We start from the raw sequence: 21,122 nt of genomic DNA, 5'->3' as shown, positions 1-21,122 counted from the left end.
TAGTTCAGTAAATCAAATTCAACAGATACTGAGGTGGAGTATAACATAGTGGTTTGAAGCATGGGATATGGTATCAGTCTTGGGTTCAGAATCTGATATAGCCTTTATTACATGCTCTTGGTAGCTTGCTCTCTCCACACTCCAGTTCCTGCATCTGTCCTTGGGGTAATTGATAGCATCTCATCGGGTTTCTGTAAGGATTATCAAGGAGAATGTGACTCTCAAGTTTAGTAGGGAGGGCTGGATTAATAGCACTGGTCTCGGCAAGCCCTGGCTGCAAACTGCTCTTCTTCCCTAGCCACGTACTCCAGTGAGTGCATTCAGTGAAATGAGCTAGGAAAATGAAATGAAACCAGACAAACGAAGCGCTTGTCACATAACACGATGCACTGGGAGCCCTGGTCATTGTTAGCTACACCTGATATTACATTGACTTCAGTTTATCTGATTAACTTTTTTGTTTGTTGGTTTGGAGACAAGGTCTGTCCATAGCTACAGTTAGCCTGGAACTCACTATGTAGATCAGTCTAGCATGGATCTCACAGAGATCTGCCTGCCTCTGCCTCCTGAATGCAGGGGCCAAAGGCATGCACCACCATGCCTGACAACTGCTATTGAGTATAGATTCTTTGACAGGTATGGGGACTAAGTAGAGGGTGAAGAAGAAAGGGCTTAGGGGAGATATGTATACATGGCCTAGGCCTGGCCGTTTGGGCTAGATGAGGTTAAAGAATCAGTCATGTTGGTAAGGTGCACCTAAAATGATGGATATCCTAGAGTTCCAGCAAGTCACAGTATGGAGGATTTTTCTTACTTCTGCCTATGGCTAGTCAAGTTCTTTATTTTCCCAAGACTCTTGAGTGCACACATTCAAACAATGATTTTAATTACTCTCATAAAATGTAAATCAATGGCATACAGGGCTAGGGGTTGTAGTTCACTTAGAGTGCTCACCTAGTGTGAGCAAAGGCTGGGTTTGATCCCCAGCACGACATTTGTAATCTCAGCACTTGGGAGGTAGAGACAGGAGAATTGAGTTAAGGTCATCCTCAGCTACACAGTGAGTTTGAGGTTAGTTTGGGCTACCTGGGACTGTGCCTAAACAGCAGCAACAACAACTAAACTATAGGCAAGACTGAGTAATAACTGATAATAATTTGAAGTAATTAACAAAATTGTATTTTGGAATAATGTGTAAGCAAAGCTATAAAAACAGTGTAAAAACATTGTTTAATACAGAGAACAAATACTTGGTCCACAGCTACTGAGTCTTCCTGTAACCTGTAGGTTCACTCAAAGTCACCCAAAGATGCCAACAGCTTGTACACTAGACAAGTTTGAAGGCATGACGTTGCCGCAGAGTTCACACTCCAAGCACTGGCACTTTCTTTCAAAGGCCCCAAAACTAGGAAGACATGGGGGAAAAAAGCCTAAGGGGTAGGGATGTAGACTAGAAGGAAACAGACTTCTGGGAACTTACAGATGTGAATCTTGAATTGGTCTTTGTAGTAGATCTTATTGCCATTTTAAAAGAGGTCAAAATTCAGTGGGGTCAATTAACAGGAGAGTAAGTGAAAGAACTATTAGAGTGAGGACCTTCTGTCTGCTGGTCAAGTGCCCTCCATGCTGTGTCATGAAGGACACTGTCAACTCCAGTGCTGACAGACCACTTTCATTGTGTGCATGTGATATGTCTTTAAGTCTAATGATTTAGCTTGTTGGATTGTGTAAGCTGCAGAACAGTCTCTAATTTTTAGACACCTCTTGGGTTGAACAGTGAAGTTTCAAGTTCTTAGGTGTAATGGGGCTGCTGTTCCAAAGACTGGTGAGAGGTAGAGCTAAATTAATGAAGCCATATACAATGTATAATTCATAATGTATAAGGTGTCCATATATAACAATGTGGGGTGAATGAACAGAGTGAGTAGTTAAGTACAACAGAAGGACTGGGAATACTTATTGCCTCCAAAAACCCTTATGACAGTTTGTATCCCAGACCCAAGAGCTGGTGATGTGAGTAGACCTGGGGCTCTGGGACTCTCAGGACAATGGTGAAAAGGCAGTCAAATCCCATTCATTACTCTTCTTCCCAGATCTCCTGGACACATTGATAGAAATGAATGCAATCCTGGAGGACATTCAGAAGTCTCTGGACATGTACTTAGAGACCAAGCGCCATATATTTCCCCGCTTCTACTTCTTGTCCAATGATGACCTGCTGGAGATTCTGGGCCAGTCCCGCAACCCAGAGGCTGTGCAGCCACACCTTAAAAAATGTTTTGACAACATCAAATTACTGAGAATCCAAAAGGTCAGCAGAGGTAGCCATGATGGGAAGGAGGGCAGGGAAGGAAAAGTGGTGTCCAAGTATCCGAGGCTGTGGAGGGGATCACACTCTCCTGGAAGGAGGTGGTATTAATGATTGAGCCTCACAAGATGGAACTTTTCAGAACTGGTAATGCTGAGAGGAGGAAAAGGAGAAGAGATTACCTCTAAAAGGCTCAGATACTTCTAGGGAGTTACCATGAGTGAGGCTAGTGCCTGCTTCTCTCCTACAGGTTGGTGGCACCAGCAGCAAATGGGAAGCAGTGGGCATGTTCTCAGGTGATGGCGAATATATTGATTTCCTCCACCCAGTACTTTTAGAAGGGGCTGTGGAGGTGAGTTGTGGCAAAGGTGTGAGAAGCAAATGGATTCTTCTATTAGAAAGTTCACTTGACTCTGCGAGGAGAGAACATTTCTGTGAAGGGAGATGAGTTAGTTTCCCAGTTGCTACTTCCTCATTCATTTGCCATCATTCTTTAAAAAAATATTTTATTTATTATTTTTAATTAATTAATTAATTCATTCATTCATTCATTTATTTTTGGTCTTTTTGAGACAGGGTCTCTCTATAGCCCCAGTTGGCCTGGACCTCACTACGTAGACCAAGCTGGCCTTGGAGGACTCATAGAGATCTGCTTGCCTCTGTCTCCCAAGTGCTGGGATTAAAGGTGTGCGCCACCACGCCCGGCTTATTTTTATATGCATGAATGTGTTGCCTGCATGTAGGTCGGTGCACCCATCAGCCCCACTATTATTTTTTTACACATTGTGAGTGGTTTTTCGTTTGAGACAGGGTCTCTCTATAGCCCCAGTTGGCCTGGACCTCACTACGTAGAACAAGCTGGCCTTGGAGGACTCATAGAGATCTGCTTGCCTCTGTCTCCCAAGTGCTGGGATTAAAGGTGTGCGCCACCACGCCCGGCTTATTTTTATATGCATGAATGTGTTGCCTGCATGTAGGTAGGTGCACCCATCTTGGGCAAGGCCCATGGAAGTCAGAAGAGGGTGTCAGATCCCCTGAAACTGGAGCTACAGATGGAGTTATGATTCACATGTGGGTGCTGGGAATCCAACCCAGGCCCCCTGCAGTAGCAGCCAGTGCTGTCTACCACTGAGCCATCTCTCCAGCCCTCATTTGCCATTGTCAATTACTATAATCTGCTTTAAACTTAAGTTTCCATCTGAAACTTAGCCTTTCTGATTCCTGCCTCCATTTCTTTTGGAGGCCCATGCCAAGAGCTTTCTGACTGTTCTTTCTTTCCTGGGTCCTCAGACCTGCAGTCCTGTTTTCCAAGTACTTTCTTTTGGGAAACCTTGCTTCTGACCCTTAAACTGAGCCTTCACATCCCTTCATTCTCCCTAGTCCTGGCTTGGTGATGTGGAACGGGCCATGAGGATGACCCTGCGGGATCTGCTCCGGAACTGCCGACTGGCCCTCAAGAAGTTCCTCAATAAGAGGGACAAATGGGTGAAGGAATGGGCTGGCCAGGTGAGCTGGGCCAACAAAAATGGGGAATGGTAGAGCTAACAGAGCAGCATGTTGAACGACAAACCCCTAGAGCCTCACAAAATGGAAGTTTCTTGCCCTTCTTTTGGGACTTTGGCTCTTGTACCCTACATGGTAGACCCCACTGTTCCTGATCTGAGGCACATGCTCCATCCTTCAGGTAGATTAGGCATAGTGAACACTGGATTCTGGAAGACACTGGAACTCAGGAGCTGAGCTGTGTTGGTGGCCAAAAGCAGGGTCTAGGAATCAGCCTCTGTACTTCCCTCAGATGGTGATCACCGCTAGTCAGATCCAGTGGACGGCTGATGTCACCAAGTGCTTGATGACAGCTAAGGAGCGGTCAGACAAGAAAATTCTCAAGGTCATGAAGAAGAAGCAGGTGGGGAACTCTTCAAGAATGAGACAGGCCTGGAGCTGGAACTGGTGTGAGGGAGGTGATTGCAATAAGAATTGGAGATGAGCTGGTACAGAATGTCCAGAGCAAGGGTGCTCTGTGATGGAAGTCCAGAGAAGAGCATTGGAATTGAGCAGAATTAGGTTTCCCTATGTGGACATTGGGTGCAAGAGTCTATAGGGGGATTGGTATGGGGTTGGAGGGGACATCAGGCTGGGATGAGGTATCATTCATCTTCAGCTACCTTGCTCCATCTGTTCATCACTGTTGCCTCATTCACAGGTGTCAATTCTAAATAAGTATTCAGAAACCATCAAGGGGAACTTGACCAAGATCATGAGGCTTAAAATTGTGGCTCTGGTGACTATAGAAATTCATGCACGTGATGTGTTGGAGAAGCTTTATAAGAGTGGCCTCTTGGATGTCAATTCCTTTGACTGGCTCAGCCAACTTCGGTTCTACTGGGAGAAGGTGTCAGATGGGTCATCTCCCTACTTTCTTAGTCCCAAACTGACCCTTAGTGCTTTGAATTCATGTTTTCCTCCCCTTTTTCCTTTCCTTTCTTTCTTTTTAAATTATTTATTTAATTTTTTTTTGGGAGACTGGGTCTTCCTGGATTCCAGGAAGGGACCTTGGAACTCGCTTTGTAGATCAGGCTGGCCTCTTATCGCACCTGCCTTTGTTTCCAGTGTGCTGTGATTAAGGGCATGGGCCACCAAGACCAGTCCTTGCACCAAGGCTGGTTTATTTTATTTTATTTGTCTTTTTGAGACAGAGTCTCTCTGTAGCCCCAACTGGCCTGGAACTCACTATGTAGACCAGGCTGGCCTTGAACTCAGAGATACACCTGCCTCTGTGTCCTGAGTGCTGGGATTAAAGGCGTGTGCCACAATGCCTGGCTCTGATTTATTTGTTTTTATTTAATAATAGAAAAATTCTTGTTTTTTGAGACAAGATCTGTCTCATGCATCCCAGCCAGCCTGACCTAAATCTCCTGCCTCCACCTCAGAATTTTCAGAATTAAGATAGATAGGAATATTTTACAGAGGTATATTGCTATTTGGCAGGATTCCATTTGCATGGCAAGGACAGTTGCTTCTGGGAGAACTGACTTGGAAGCTCCCCTCCCTCCCCCACACTGCTATCAAGGGTCAGAGCGGTCCACTCAGAGAGGCTTAAAATTCAATGCAGGCACACAAGCAAGCACACAGGCACACAAGGCCAGCACTCTGTCTCTGAGCTATAAAGTGGCAGTAAAGTAACCTGCTTTCCTATATTTCAGGCTGAGAACCGTCTTCTTTTCGGCCTCATCCTTGGGCACTGGGAGATTTTAAATTCATGTTCTTTAAATATGATAATACTCTAACCCAATCCTTAGCCCTTTCACAGTTTCCTTCTCCCAGTTTAACTCTGTCTCACTTCCCAATTCAGGGGTGGCAAATACGTTATTCAGTACTCTCTATGGGTATCACTCAGTGTTGACTCAGAGTCCAGGCACCTGTTGCCATGGATCAAGGGAACATGCAGTATAGAACCCATTTTTCTATCTTGGCTCTAAGTCATCTCCTCCTTCTAATGCTAAAACAGAACCCCTAATCTACCTGCACCCCCTTCCTCATGTCTCTGAGTCCTACTGGTGGTTATTTATACAGCTCTATTCTTCCTTACAAGCCCACTCTGTCTCACTCTGCCCTGTTTCCCTAGGATCCTGATGATTGTACAATCCGCCAGACCAACACACAATTCCAATATGGTTATGAGTACCTGGGGAACTCTGGACGGCTAGTCATCACTCCCCTGACAGACAGGTCTGCTGTGGGGGATGAACAGGTGATTGGGTTGGGGCTGAAGAGCTGACAGTCTTCTGAGAGTCTGACCTAAGTCATGTTCAATCCTCAGGTGTTACATGACACTGACCACAGCGCTGCACCTGCATCGAGGGGGCTCCCCCAAAGGCCCGGCAGGCACTGGAAAGACAGAGACAGTCAAGGACCTGGGCAAGGCCCTGGGTATATATGTCATTGTGGTCAACTGTTCAGAGGGCCTGGACTATAAGTCCATGGGCCGAATGTACTCAGGCCTGGCACAGGTCAGTGACCTACACTCTGTTGTAAAGGTTCTTTACGTAGCTTTTAGTCCCAGAAAGTCAATCAGAACCCAGATCTGGTTCATCCTGTGTAGCGTACAGCATCATCTTACCTCAGGTAATTCTTATGCTCAGAGTAAAGAGATGAGACCCCTTCACCTCCCTGTGTTTCATACTGCTTGCTTGCAAGCTCATATTATGTAAGGGTTAGATTAGATCATGTACAGAAACTGCCTGGCACACAGGAGATACACATTGCACAAAGTGTCCAACTCACAGGGCTTTTTTTGCCAACACCCTTGGCTGTCCTGTCTGGTGGAAACCTCTGGACAGAAGCTATGACAATATTACTACAGTTCTCTCTTACACCTCCTATTTTGTAGGTCACCTTTCCTACCAAAACATTTTCAGGAGGAGTGTGTTAATCATGGGTTCTAGCATCTTGGGATACCTCCCTTGCTCCCAGGAACTCTGCTCTCTCTCCCTCTCTCCTCAGACTGGAGCCTGGGGCTGCTTTGATGAGTTTAACCGCATCAACATTGAGGTCCTGTCGGTGGTGGCCCAGCAGATTCTGTCCATCCTATCTGCCTTGGCTGCCAACCTCACTCGTTTCCATTTTGAGGGATTTGAAATAAATCTGGTGTGGTCTTGTGGGATCTTCATTACCATGAATCCTGGTAGGTGGCAGGGAGAGGGGAATGGAGTGTCCATCATAAGTAATTGTGTCCTTTCTTCTTTTCCTTTCTGTACCAAAGTGTTTAGCCAAGAAATATCTGACTAAAGACAACTCTGATAGGCCATTTTCCATTGCTATGACAAAAACCCAGGAAAAATTTAGCTTAAAGGAGGAAAGATTCATTTTAGTCAGAGGTTTCAATCTGTGGTCTATTTCTTCTTGGTTTTGTGGTGAGGAAGAACATCATGAAGGGGACTATGAAGAGGGAGAGACATGATGAAGGAGGAAGAAAAAGAAAGGGGGAAAGAGAGAGAAGGAGAGGAAGGGGGAGGAGATTGACTCATGGGTATGCTCTAACAATCAATCTTCTTCCTTCAACTAGACCCTACCTTGTGAAGTTTCCACTGTCTCCCAGTAGCCCAGTAAGCTATAATCTATGGATAAACAGTCCACTGATGAGGTCCCAGCCCTCACGATCCACTCATTACCAAAAGGTTCCACCTCTGAACATCTTTGCATTTAGGAACAAAGCCTTTAGGGGACATTTAAGATTTAAATTTTAACAACAAAAGCAAGAGAAGGAGAAACATACAAGTTTTGGGGAGAAGAGGAAGCACACTTACTGCTCTCCCTGAAGGGTTCAATAACCACTTACATGTCTATGTGTAGCCCTAGTGTTGTAAGGCTTAGTCACCTTCTCCCAATACGCTACCTACCTCTCTGTTCTACCTTTTATCCCTTTTGCAGAATGAGAGATCCCTAATGTGCAGGATTTTGAGGTCCATTTCTGCACTAGGAACAGCTGTGGGGGAAGGGAGTAGGAGACCAGAGACATAGGAAAGCATTTAGATTGTGAAAGAATCAGAGGAACAGCTGTGATTTCTATTAGGACTTGTGTGGGCTATACATAGAACTTGGGAAAATAAGCAGCTCTGTGACTTCAGTTTGAAACAGTCATGAAGAAAGTAAGGAAGACACAGATGAAGGGGGAGACATGGGGCTGGGAAGAGCCAGGGCTGAGATGAGGAAGGAAGCAATCTTGGAGTTGGATTTGGGGAGAACTTGGGGATAGATTGTTTGGGGAAGCATGTCAAGATAGAGACATCCAGGGATTCTAAATAAAAGGCATTGTTTTCCAGGCTATGCTGGTCGCACAGAGCTCCCTGAAAATCTTAAATCCATGTTTCGTCCAATTGCCATGGTGGTGCCTGATTCTACCCTTATTGCAGAAATTATTCTCTTTGGGGAGGGCTTTGGCAACTGCAAGGTATTCTGATAATCCATTCCCTCCAATTATTTTATTTCCCTTCCACAATTACTCCCTGGATAGAGGAGCTCCCTCAAGGCCTCATAATCAGTTTATCCTACAAGGAACTTAGACTATGGAGGAGGCTATGGCACCAGAATAGTTCAAAGGAGGGATCATCTCTCCCATGATGTCACTAACTGACACTAGAACAAGATCTCCTAGATTGTCCACAGATTCTCCCTGATGCCTGAGTCCCTGACCTTCGTTCCTACATCTGTAACTTTCTCTAAATAAAAAGAGATTCATGGGCAGCTGGATTATTTCTCCCCTGTGTGGTTCCCAGATCCTGGCCAAGAAGGTGTATACACTCTACTCACTGGCTGTGCAGCAGCTCTCCAGACAGGACCATTACGACTTCGGCCTGCGCTCCATCACCTCCCTTCTGCGCTATGCTGGCAAGAAGCGCCGCCTGCAGCCAGATCTGGCGGATGAAGAGGTAGACCAGAGACATAGCCCTTGAACCCTTGTCTCCTTGTTCCTGATCCCATCTCTCTTCATGGAAGTTTTCCAGCCCCCTTCCATCTCCAAACTGGGATGTCCCCCCCAGGTCCCCTGTGTTACCTGTCCATTGCTGAGGACTAACCCTGGCCTATCCTTTGTTCTTAGCTCCTGTTCCTGAGCCCTTTGGAGAAGAAGGGCCTTGTGAGAACCTAGACCCTCACTCCTCAGGTCCAAGTCTCATTTTTTCTCATCTAGGTTCTGCTGCTCTCAATGAGAGACATGAATATTGCCAAGCTAACGTCTGTTGATGTGCCGCTGTTCAATGCCATTGTGCAAGATCTTTTTCCCAACGTTGAGTTGCCAGTCATTGACTATGGCAAGGTATTTGCTATTTTTTTTTAATTTATTTTTTGGTCTTTTTGAGACAGGGTCTCCCTGTAGCCCCAGCTGTCCTGGAACTCACTATGCAGACCAGGTGGTCTTGAACTCACAGAAATCCACCTGCCTCTGCCTCCTGAGTGCTGGGATTAAAGGAGTGTGCTACCACGCCCAGCAGTATTTGCTCTTTTAAAACAACAACAACAGCAACAATAACAATTTTTATTTGTGTGTGTGCACACGGAGGTCAGAGGACAACTTGTGGGAGTTGGTTCTCTCCTTCCACCATATGGGTCCTGAAGATCAAATTCATGTTGTCAGGCTTGTCAGGCCTTTACCCACTGAGCCATCTCCCTGGCCTGGTTTTTGCTCTTTATGCTCCCTGACCTCATATGTGATTGTGTATCTGGGAATGGGAAGGACCTTTTTCAGCCATCCACTGGCTATGACTTTGAGTAAGACAGTTGGCTCTCCCAGGGCTTCCTTATCTAGTATGATAAGGAGATGCTCAGGCATCTTCCTCTTTGACCTGCAGCCCCAGTGTCGTGGCTCAAGTTACTTTTATGCAACACTGAAACTTCAGTTCCATTGGCTATACCCACCAGAACTTTCCTACCTCTGTTCCTCTCCTCACTGTGGGATTTAACAATATTTTATTTATTTTTATTTTATGTATATGCGTGTTATGTCTGCATGTATGTAAGTGCACCCATGTTGTGCAATGCCCATGGAGGTGAGAAGAGGGCGTCAGATCCCCTAGAATTGGAATTAAGGATGGTTGCTAGTCACCATGTGGGTACTGGGAACCAAACCCTGGGAGCCAGATCCTGATCCTCTGCACCAGCGACCAGTGCTCTTAACCACTGGACCATCTCTCCAGCTCCCTGTCTTTGTGGGAATTTTGAGGTGAGACCCTGAGAGCTGTTTGATATGTGAGAGCAGGGAAATGGAGACACAGAAAAGGGATTTCAGAAAATATAAGAGCTTTCTTCTCTGGCATTATGTTAGTCTAGGTACCCTGAGACATCTTTTCAGTTGAAAAACAGTAAAGTGCTGAATAAAACAAAAAAAGAATCTTTTTTAGTGTAGTGCTAAGCTGGCAAGAATTCCAAGGGGCTTGGTGTAGGGAGAATAAGTGAAGGAATTCTGAGGGGTGAGTGGGTTTCAATGCTGTTTTTTCCACAATTTTTTTTCTTTTTTCTTTTTTTGGTCAAACCTAAGGCATTATGGATAGGAAGGAAAGCAACCCATGTCTGGAGGTATAACAGTAAGCCCAGTGCTACTGATACCTCAGTTCATGGGGACAACACCCTCAGTCAACAGGAAAATGTTAACTTGCTGTTTAGAAAGATGTGTTCAGAAAAGAAATGTGCTTGTCTGACCTCTGATGGCAGAAGAGAGGGATAAACTCTTCCTTGAGACCTCTTAAACTAAGCCTTACATGGTTTACAGTCATTATTTATTCTGCTGTGTCATTAAAATCTCTAGCTTAGATGTTCAATTTAGGGAGTTCTAGGTTGTTAGTGCCCCCAGGTGACTGGCAGAAGCAAAAGCAAACATTTCTGGAGGAATGAAACATCATCTTGTGCCTAAAAGAATTAATGCAGAAGAAAAGAAGCAGTAGGAAGCAGGTCCAGAAGGAAGTGAGCTGCATGAATGGAAGCCAGGAAAACAAAGAACAGCAGAGTCACATCTGTGAAAACTTCAGATAGGTTTTTTTTTTTTTTTTTTTTTTTGAGACAGAATCTCCCTGTAGTCCAAGCTGGCCTGGAACTTACTCTGTAGACCAGGCTGGCCTCAGACTCACAGAGATCTGCCTACCTCTGCCTCCCAAGTGCTGAGATTAAAGGCATGCGCCATAATGCCTGGCTAGACTTTGGATAGTTAACTCGAAGTGAAGACTTTAGAAATAACTGTTTAATATGGCCAGAGGAAAAAAAGAGATGCTTGAAGCTGTGAGCCAAGAACAAGAAAGAGACTTTAAGCAAGGCACATTTGAAAAAGAGCAAGCAGATTTTAGAAATATCCAGGCATGATGGTGCGTGCCTATGAGCCCAGCAGTCAGGAAGATGTGGCAAGGGAATTGCTAGGAGCCTGAGGTCAGCCTAAGACACATTGTGAGTGCCAGGCCAGCCAGGTCTACATAGTAAAAAAAAAATTGTAGAAATAAAATATTTTATAATTAGGGAAGAAAAATATCCTCAATAGAGAGATAAAGGCCTTTCATTTAAGGAAAGTAGATTAAAATCCACCACAGCTACACTAAAGAATTGATTTATAAGGCTTACATTTCCAAAGGGATAAGGAGGGTATGAGGTGAGAAGGCTGAATTTTAGTTCTAGGAAGCATTTAGCCAGCCTGAGGAATTTGGAAGTGGGGATCATGGAGAGTTGGCTTTCAGAATGTTCAACATTTGTGGAATCTGGTAGGTCTAAGTTGGGAATAGGCAGGGAAGTGCAGTAAAATAAGGAGGCCAAGAGACAAGCTGAAAGCAGCTAGATCTCAGCAGACATGCGGGCACACACCTGTAATCCCAGCCCTAGGAAGGTAGAGGTAGGAAGATCACCATAAATTTAAAGTCAATCTGTCTGCATAGGAAGTTTGAAGCCAGCTAGGAAGACACTGTCTCAGGAAAAAAAAAAAAAAAAGCAGTTATATCTCTTAAGATCTGGTGTCTCTAATGACCCTGGGTGACTGCCTCCCTACTGGGTAGAGGACTAGAAGGTGAAAACTTGTGTGTTAAGCCTCCAGGACAGGAGGTATGGTGGAATGCAGGAGCAGGCCTTATTAGTGAGGCTTGAGGGAATGTTTACAAATCAAATGCCCACACCCTTTGCCTGCTTTATCTCTCAGCTGGAAGAGTAGTGCCAGCCAGAAAGGAAATTGGAAGAGCTCTCTCTGGGGACTCCTTCTGGTCTAAGAGGAATAACTAAGACATTGTTCTGATAAACTACCTACAGGATCATTCAGTCTGTGAGCCCCACACCCACATTCACACCTTCCATTCAGCTTTTCATCTTCTAAGCTATATATCAACAGAACTTGGGAGGTGGAGGCAGGAGGAACAGGAGTTCAAGGCCAGCCTTGACTATATAGAGAGTTCAAGGACAGCCTGGGCTACATAACAGCTTGTCTTAAAAAAAAGAAAAATCATACACTAACAGAAAACCAAGTCTCACCAGACACCTAGGGGAAATCTCTAGAATGAAAGATAATTGGTTTTAGGGAAGAATATGAGGACAGGTGGGAGAGAAAGAAAGAGAGGGTCACTGAGTCAAATTGTCCCTCAGGTAAGAAATGTATTAACACCACCTGGCCACAGGGCAACAGGGAGTGTGGCAGAGGGATCTGAAGGAAAGTGTCAGCTCAGAGAAAAAAAGCAAGGTGTCTATTTTTTTTTTTTAAAATGTATTGATGCTGGGCATGGTGTAGTCCCAGCACTCTGGAGGCAGAGGCAGGCAGATCTCTGTGAGTTCAAGGCCAGCCTGGTGTACATAGTGAGTTCCAGGACAGCTGGAGCTACAGGGAGACCCTGTCTCAAAAAAAAATGTATTGAATATAACTCACAGCAATGGCATGAGCATGCAAAAGGTGTCTATTTTTTTTTTTTTCGGAGCTGAGGACCTAACCTAGAGCCTTGTACTTGATAGGCAAAGCACTCTACCACTAAGCTAAATCCCCAACCCCAAGGTGTCTGTTTTTAAAGACTGGAGGGAATAGGGGAAGCGGGGCATATATGACTTCTGCTATGTGACAGGAGTTGCTCTTTCTCTGGATAGAGGAGTGGGGCTTGATTTATTTGTGACCCAGACAAGATGATAGTAGTCAGACTACTCCCCATCCCCTGTGGCAGAGAGGCTGAATGTGTTTTGTCCTTCCCATAGCCCTATCTATTTAGGACCTTGTTATCTGGAGGGTCTGAGTTCTCTAACAAAAGAAACCAAAACAAACAGGAAAGAGCAAATTGAAGAAAATAGATAACCCAGAAAGAGCAAACATTAAAGAAAACAACAACAACAACAATAACAACAACAACAACAAAAAAAAAAACAAAAAAAACCTCTGGCTGGGAGTGGTGGGCACACCCAAGAAGCTGAGACAGGATGATTATTTGAGTCTGAGCCAGCCTGAGCAACGAAAGACTCCACCTGGTCTAAAACAATGAGACAACAGATCAGAGAATGAAATCAGAGAATGAAATACTAATAAAATGCTCTTAAAAAAGGACTATTGCAGAAGAGATGGCAGACAAAGGGGGAAAGAGATAAGATTCAAAAGACAATCTTGGAAAGACAATATCCATACAATCCCTAAAGTAGAAACAGAGAAAATGGAGGGAATGGTACCAGTAAGGAAGGAAGCAATTCCAGAGGAATTGAAGGACCAGCATTTCCAAAATGAGTGATGGCTCCAATTCCAGGGAGATCTGATGCCCTCTTCTGACCTCCATGAACATTACATGGTACAGACGCACTTACACGCAGGCAATATATTCACACACATAAAATAAAAATAAGTGTTCACATAAACATGAAGAAAATAAATCCTTATGAAGGCCCCTCATTATGTACCTTTTAAACACAAAATTAGAACAAGGAGAAGTTTTAACAAATTTAGAAAGGAAAAGAAGAGGCAATAGGTAAAAGATAAAAAATAAGGATGTTGGCTGGGCGTGGTGGCGTACACCTTTAATCCCAGCACTTGGGAAGCAGAGGCAGGCAGATCTCTGTGAGTTCAAGGCCAGCCTGGTCTACATAGTGAGTTCCAGGACAGCTGCAGCTACAGGGAGACCCTTGCTCAAAAAAACCAAAAAAAAAAAAAAAATCCAGATGTTAAACCCGTCAATAATACTATGTACATTAGCAATGGAGCAGATTTCAAAATTCCAGAGGAAAATAATTTTCTGACTCCAAATTATAAACCCAGCAACCCTATCATATAGGAGGTGAAGTCAGCTACATTTTCAGACATTATTTCAGATTTACTAGAACGCCCCCCCAAAGGGGGGGGCTAGAGAGATGGCTCAGTGATTAAGAGTACTGGCTGCTTTTACAGAGGACCCAGGTTCAGTTCTCATATGGCTGCTAACAATAGTCCATAACTCCAGTTCAAGGAATCTAGTGCCCTTTTCAGGACTCCAAGGACATTGCACGCACAGGTGCACTTACATGAAGGTCAAACACTCATACATAAAATAAAAATAAAAAATAAACAAAAGCCAAAAAAGAAACAAAAACAACACCCACAATGTCTCCATTCTCAGAAAGCTACTAGAGAATATGGTCAGTGTAAATGCAGGCACATACTATGAAAGACAAAAGGGGAAACAGAGACACAGGAAACAAGATTCAGTGCAAGAGAGAGGCTGAATTAATGCTTGTGATGATGGCGAATGGGGAGCTCAAGATGAAAGTCATACCGTGGACAAAGAGAGAAGCCAATCCAGGTTGGAGCAAAATTAAAAGCTTCAGGAGGACTTCTTTTTATTTAAATATTTTATTTACTTTTATTTTCTGTGTGTATGAGTGTATTGCCTACATGTATGTAAATGCACTCATGTCATGCAGTGTCCGCAGAGGTAAGAAGAGGGCATCAGATCCCCTGGAACTGGAGCTATGGATGGTTGTTAACTGCCATGTGGGTGCTGGGAATCAAACCTAGGTCCTCTGCAAGAGCAACCAGTGCTCCTAACCACTGAGCCATCTCTCCAGCTCCAAGGAGGACCTCTTATAAAGAAGAAATTGATAACTGCCATGACAGTCATTTTGAAATACTTAATCAACTAGCAGAGCTTGAAGTTGAGCTAGAAATAAACATATTGAAAACCAGGCAAGCAAAAAGCACAGTAATCTTTAGCCCTTAGGGAAAACAAAAAAGTTGTTCAAGAAAGGAAAATCATACATTGTTATACCAATACTTGGTAGTGTTTACAAGAGGCACACCTCAAACTTAAAGACAAAGGGCTAGGAGTCAAGAGATTTATTAGGCAACTGCTAATCAAAAGAAAGCTAGGGTAATTGTGGCAGAGAGCATGGATTTTAAGACAAAAAGCATTACTGGAATTAGAGGGTCACTGCAGGATAGCAAAGGATTCTATTCACCAGGAAGAGAAGGCAGTTCTAATCTGGATGCATGCAATAATACAGACTCAAAAGAACTAGAGCTAAATTTGCAGAATTACGAGAATTATAATTACCTGCCATCATGTGGTGATCTTAACACCTCAGTAAATTAGTAGATCATGTGGGCTAAAATAATTTATGCTCTAGAAAATCTGAACAAAGGTAGACAACCTTGAATTGTTTGATATCTATAGAAATTTTACTCAGTAAATTAGTAGATCATGTGGACTAAAATAATTTATGCTCTAGAAAATCTGAACAAAGGTGGACAACCTTGAATTGTTTGATATCTATAGAAATTTTATTCAGTAACTGAATAGCCGTTTCTTTCAAGCACACATAGAATAAAAGAAAGTCTTAACCATGCCAAGCCCATAAATCTGCCTCAGATTTTTTCTCTTTACACGAGATAAAAAAACTGTTTTTGGCTGGGCGTGGTAGCAAACGCCTTTAGTCCCAGTACTTGGGAGGCAGAGGCAGGCGGATCTTTGTGAGTTCAAGGCCAGCCTGGTCTACATAGTGAGTTCAGGTCAGCTGGGACTACAGGGAGACTTTGTCTCAAAAAGACAAAAACAAACAAACAAAAAAACAAACTATTTTATGTGTATGAATGTTTTGCCTGCCCGTATGTATCTATACCATGTGTGTCTCTGGTGCCCAAGAAGGTCAGAAGATAGTGCCAGATCCTTTGGGACTTGAGTTATAAATGGTTGTGAACCAACATGTGGGTGTTGGGAACTGAACCCAGTCCTCTGCAAGAGCAGCCAGTATTCTTAACCACTGACCCAGATCTCCTGCCTCTGCATCAAAATTTTTGAAGGAGTTTACTCAGATCACATGTTCTGATTGCAGTGTTAACTCTGCTGGTATCAGGCAAAGTAGACTTTATTATTGTGATGGTGGTGAGGGGGAAGGGACGCATGCATGCCATAGCATATGTGTGGTGATCAGAGGACAACTTTGTGGAGTTGATGTGCTCCTTCCACATTTATGTGGGTTCTTGGGATCAATTCAGGTAGCCAGGCTGGTGTAGCAAGTGCCTTTATCCACTGAACCATCTCACTGGCCTTAAGGAGACTTTTAGAACGAAGCAATACTGAAGATAAAAGAGAACATTGCATAATGACCAAAGGACCAACATATAGAAGAAGGAATAACCCTAAATTTATATGCACTTAATAAATAATTATAAAATCCATCAAATAAAATTTATAGGCTGAAAAGAGAAATAAACAACTTTATAACCCTAATGAGAGAGTTGATATACTTCTCTTAGAAATTGATAAAATTAGCCTAGTATAGGGGCTCATGACTAATCCCAGTACTCAGGAGGCTGAAACAGAAGGACTGCTGAGTTTGAGGCAAGCCTGGACTATATTGCAAATTCTAGCTGGCTACAAAGAGTAAGACTGTCTTAAAAATGCATAAAACAAAATCCATGAAGATAAAAAAGCATAAAAATCAATTAAAATTCATAAATATACAGATTGTTTCTTTCTGATGAACATACCACAGTTATAAAATATGTTAACATTTGAAGAATCTAGTTGGAAAATATACAGAAGCTATGTGTGCCTTACAACTTTCTATAAATCTAAAAGTACTTTGTATAATTCTTTAAAACTTAGCCGGGCGTGGTGGCACACGCCTTTAATCCCAGCACTCGGGAGGCAGAGGCAGGCGGATCTCTGTGAATTCAAGGCCAGCCTGGTCTACATAGTGAGTTCCAGGCCAGCTGGGGCTACAGGGAGACCCTGTCTCAAAAAGAACCCCCTCCCCCCAAAAAAACCTGACATGCCTTTAATCTTGGCACTCCGGAGGCAGAGGCAGGTGAATCTCTGTGAGTTTGAGGTCAGCCTGGTCTACTTAGGGAGTTCCAGGACAGTCAGAGCTCAACAGGCGTCATAGTGAGACCCTGTCTCAAAGAAAACAAACAAAAACCAACACCCCCAAATGCTGTTTTACAGAAATAAAACGTAAATTTGAATGCTTGAAAGGCATTTGAGGGGCTGGAGAGATGGCTCAGTGGTTAAGAGCACTGGCTGTTCTTGCAGAAGACCTGGGTTCGAATCCCAGCACCCACATGGCAGCCTACAACTGTCTGTAACTCCAGTTCCAGGGACTCGGGTATCCTTTTCTGACCTCTGCAGGAATTGTACAACATGGGTGCACTTACCTACATTCAGGCAATAGACTCATACACATAAAATAAAAATAATAAAATATTTTATTTTTTATTATTATTTTTATTTTATTTTATGTGTATGAGTGTTATGCCTGCACCTAGGTAAGTGCACTCGTGTCGTGCAATGCCCGCAAAAGACAGAAGAGGCTGTTGGATCACCTGGAACTGGAGTTACAAACAGTTGTTAGCTGCCATGTGGGTGCTGGAATTCGAACCTGGGTCTTCTGCAAGAACAGTCAGTGTTCTTAACCATTGAGGCATCTCTCCAGCCCCAATAAAATATTTTTTAGAGGGATTTGATTTGGCATCTATAGAGCATTGTACCTACACCTGAAGCTTTAGATCCTTAATTATACATGGAACACTGGCTGAATTTGACCATACACTGACTTATTAAGTATAAGTTTCATAGATTTCAAATGATTGAAATTGCACACCAGATGATGTCTGACTAAAATAGATTTAATTGGTAGTCAGTAAAAAAATATAATTAGAAGCCCTCCAAATGTTTGGAAATTAAGCAATAAAATTCTAAATATCTCATGGGTCAAAGAAAAATTAGAGACTGAAATTAAAATTTATGGCATGACACTAAACATATACACATACCAATAAATTCGCAAATAGTAGAGGGAAGTAGTGTTGGTGAGGTCTCTTGTAGTATTGATCGAGAAGTACAAGTAGAGATCTTGGACCTACTTGAAATTATTTGGTTGTGTGAACTGTGCATGTAAAGTCTCACACTTCTCTGGAGCGCTTCCATATGGACCTTGATTCTATAAGCATTTCTTTTTCTTTTGGAACCAAGGTCAATCTTGCTTTGACCTTGAACATACCTTTGAGTGCTAGGATTACCATGCCTGGCACATATGCATTACTTTTAAACTTGGATAATGATTTAAAAAAAAAAAAAAAAAAACAACCAGAGCTAGGGGTATAGCTCAGTGGTAGAACACTTGTCTGCCATGTACAAAGCCCTGCGTTCTATCCCTAGCACTAGGAAAATAAAATCTTTCCTTCTCATCAGACCGTGAGATCTAATAGTACGATAAAATCTATTTTGTTTCCAACTGCATCTCTAGCACCTAAGCACAGTGCTTGTAATACCTTAGACTTAATAAACATTTGTTGAATTATGCTAGAAAGAAAGGTATAAGAGCTACATCAGACAGTGTACATATGAGGAAATGGCGGTTCAGGGAAGAAACCAAATTTCAAGCATGGTGGCACATGCTCTAGAGCCCAATCTCATGTGTGTGCACATGTGTGTGTTGTATGCACACGTGTGGGAGGGTCATGCATCCAGGTACACTCAGAACCGAGAAGGACATGGGCTATCCTGCTTTATCACTCTGTCTTATTCCTTTGGAGATAGAGTCTCTCACTGAACCTAGAGCTAAGACTGGTCTCTAGCAAGCCCCAGTGATCCTTCTGTCTTCTTTCCCCCTAGTGCTGGGGTACACAGCCATGTCTAGCTTTTTACATGGGTTCTGGAAATCTGAACTTGGGTCCTCATGCTTGAGCAACCAATGGTCTTACCCACTGAGCCATCTCCCTAATTTTCTCTCCTCTCTTCTCCCCTCCCCTCCCCTCCCCTCATCTCCTCCTCCTCCTTCTCCTTCTCCTCCTCCTTCCTCCTCCTCCTCCTTCTCTCTCTCTCTCTCTCTCTCTCTCTCTCTCTCTCTTTTGTGATGCTAGAGCTCAAACCCAGGGCCTTTCATATTTTAGGCAAGCACCCTACCACTGAGCTATACAAGGTCCAGAGCCTAGTATCTTATCTCTGCAACTAGCCAGTTTCCAGCGAAGGAACAATTTTGATTACAAAGTGCTCTATTGTCATTTGTTATGCTTTGAACATATCCTTCCAGCACTGAAGGGAGTTTGAAAGTCCCTTGGAGTACTCATCCTTTTTCTTCTGAGTTCTACATTTGCCTTCCCTCAGCTACAGGACACCATTGAGCAGGAGATTCGAGATATGGGCCTGCAAACCACTTTGTTTACCCTCACCAAGGTTTTCCAGTTGTATGAAACCAAAATCTCCCGTCACTCCACCATGATTGTGGGTGGCACAGGCAGCGGCAAAAGTACCTCCTGGAAAATTCTGCAGGCCTCCATGACCACCTTGTGCCGTGCTGGAGAACCCAACTTCAACCTTGTTAGAGTATGTAGTTGGGACACTGGGTGGCTGACACATGTCAGGAGGGGCCAGGAGGAGGTCTGAGGAGGCCTGGGATTGATGAGAGAGCAAAGGCAAATGCAAGAGCCTAAGAGGGGGTGAACTCAGGAGTTTGGGCTACCAGTATCTCAAAAATCTCTTCTGGTACCATTTTCAGGAGTTCCCTTTGAACCCAAAGGCGTTGTCCTTAGGGGAGCTCTATGGAGAATATGACCTCAGCACTAATGAATGGACAGATGGCATCTTGTCTAGTGTCATGCGGACTGCATGTGCAGGTATTCAGAGGGTCAGGTGGGGAGAGGAGATGTCAGCATTTCCTAAAGTGGGAAACTGGGGACAGGAGAGAAATGCCTGGGGAACCCTGTGTTGTAGAACATGAATGAGGGGAGAGGGTGAGGGAAGTTTCCTGGTTTCCTTATCTACCTGTGACTAAGATGAGAAACCGGATGAGAAATGGATCCTTTTTGATGGCCCTGTGGACACACTGTGGATTGAGAGCATGAACTCTGTCATGGATGACAACAAGGTGCTGACCCTCATCAATGGAGAACGTATTGCAATGCCTGAGCAGGTACTGATGCCATGTGGTGGAGGGATGGGAGGGGAACAGAAATGGAGACTGGCATACTAAGAGTAAATTTTAGGCCGACTGTGGTGGTGCACGTCTTTAATCCCAGCACTCAGAGGCAGGAAGATCTCTGTGAGTTTGAGGCCAGCCTGGTCTCCATAGCGAATCCAGGCCAGCTGGGGCTGCAGGGAAACCCTGTCTCAAAAAGACCAAAAAAAAAAAAAAAAGTAAATTCTGTAGGAGAGAATGGGGAGGAAGATCTTGGATTCAAGGAAAGCTGCCACTGAAGAAAAATGCTTTTCTAGTTTGAAAACATAACTCAGTGGTAGAGCGCTTGCCTGGCACTTACCTCTGTGCTCCATTTCCAGCACAGGAATTAGGGGGACCATTGCCTGCACTGAATGTGGGGAACAGAAAAGAACTTTGAGTCTAGAAAGAACTGTACAGATTAGGCCTTCCTCAATTTTGTTCCCAATGGCCTGTGAGGTGTGGCCTTCATCCTTGTACACCAAGGTTATGATCTCATGGCTGTCACACTCACCTCTTTTTTTTCTTTTTCTTTTTTTTGTTAGACAGCATCTCCTATAGCCCAGACTTGCCTTGAATTTGCTATATAGCTGAACTCCTGATCCTCCTACTTCTGTCTCTATCTTCCAAGTGACATGATTAGAGGTGTGTGCCCCATGCTTGGTTACACCCACTCTTTGCATTCATGAAAGTCACAGAAGATGAGGTTCTGATGGAAGTGTTTATCCTTAGGTGTCTCTCTTATTTGAAGTGGATAACTTGGCAGTGGCCTCTCCAGCCACTGTCTCCCGCTGTGGGATGGTCTACACTGATTATGCTGACCTGGGCTGGAAGCCTTATGTTCAATCATGGCTGGACAAGAGGCCAAAGGTAAGAAGGGAATTGGGAAGAGAGAAAGTGACTAGGGTGGCCCACGGGGCATAGC

At 43.8% G+C, this 21,122-nt stretch overlaps 1 protein-coding gene across 1 annotated transcript in view; it reads left to right on the top strand.

The window, feature by feature from the left end:
• Dnah2 (dynein axonemal heavy chain 2) overlaps positions 1–21,122 on the top strand; it is a 132,490-nt gene that overhangs the window by 68,040 nt on the left and 43,328 nt on the right. Inside the window, exons 30-44 of the mRNA XM_008855967.2 lie at positions 2,094–2,311; positions 2,559–2,660; positions 3,689–3,814; positions 4,104–4,214; positions 4,512–4,700; positions 5,934–6,037; positions 6,129–6,318; positions 6,812–6,992; positions 8,131–8,258; positions 8,584–8,736; positions 8,997–9,122; positions 19,369–19,587; positions 19,760–19,877; positions 20,037–20,173; positions 20,930–21,067. Of these exons, the coding sequence (XP_008854189.1) occupies positions 2,094–2,311; positions 2,559–2,660; positions 3,689–3,814; positions 4,104–4,214; positions 4,512–4,700; positions 5,934–6,037; positions 6,129–6,318; positions 6,812–6,992; positions 8,131–8,258; positions 8,584–8,736; positions 8,997–9,122; positions 19,369–19,587; positions 19,760–19,877; positions 20,037–20,173; positions 20,930–21,067 (2,240 nt within the window). The remainder of the gene's footprint in view (positions 1–2,093; positions 2,312–2,558; positions 2,661–3,688; positions 3,815–4,103; positions 4,215–4,511; positions 4,701–5,933; positions 6,038–6,128; positions 6,319–6,811; positions 6,993–8,130; positions 8,259–8,583; positions 8,737–8,996; positions 9,123–19,368; positions 19,588–19,759; positions 19,878–20,036; positions 20,174–20,929; positions 21,068–21,122) is intronic.

This window comes from Nannospalax galili, unplaced genomic scaffold (genome assembly GCF_000622305.1).
Source record: "Nannospalax galili isolate Female #2095 unplaced genomic scaffold, S.galili_v1.0 scaffold146, whole genome shotgun sequence".
In the NCBI taxonomy this organism is placed as follows: Eukaryota; Metazoa; Chordata; class Mammalia; order Rodentia; family Spalacidae; genus Nannospalax; species Nannospalax galili.
This window is presented reverse-complemented; position numbering and strand designations above follow the sequence as displayed.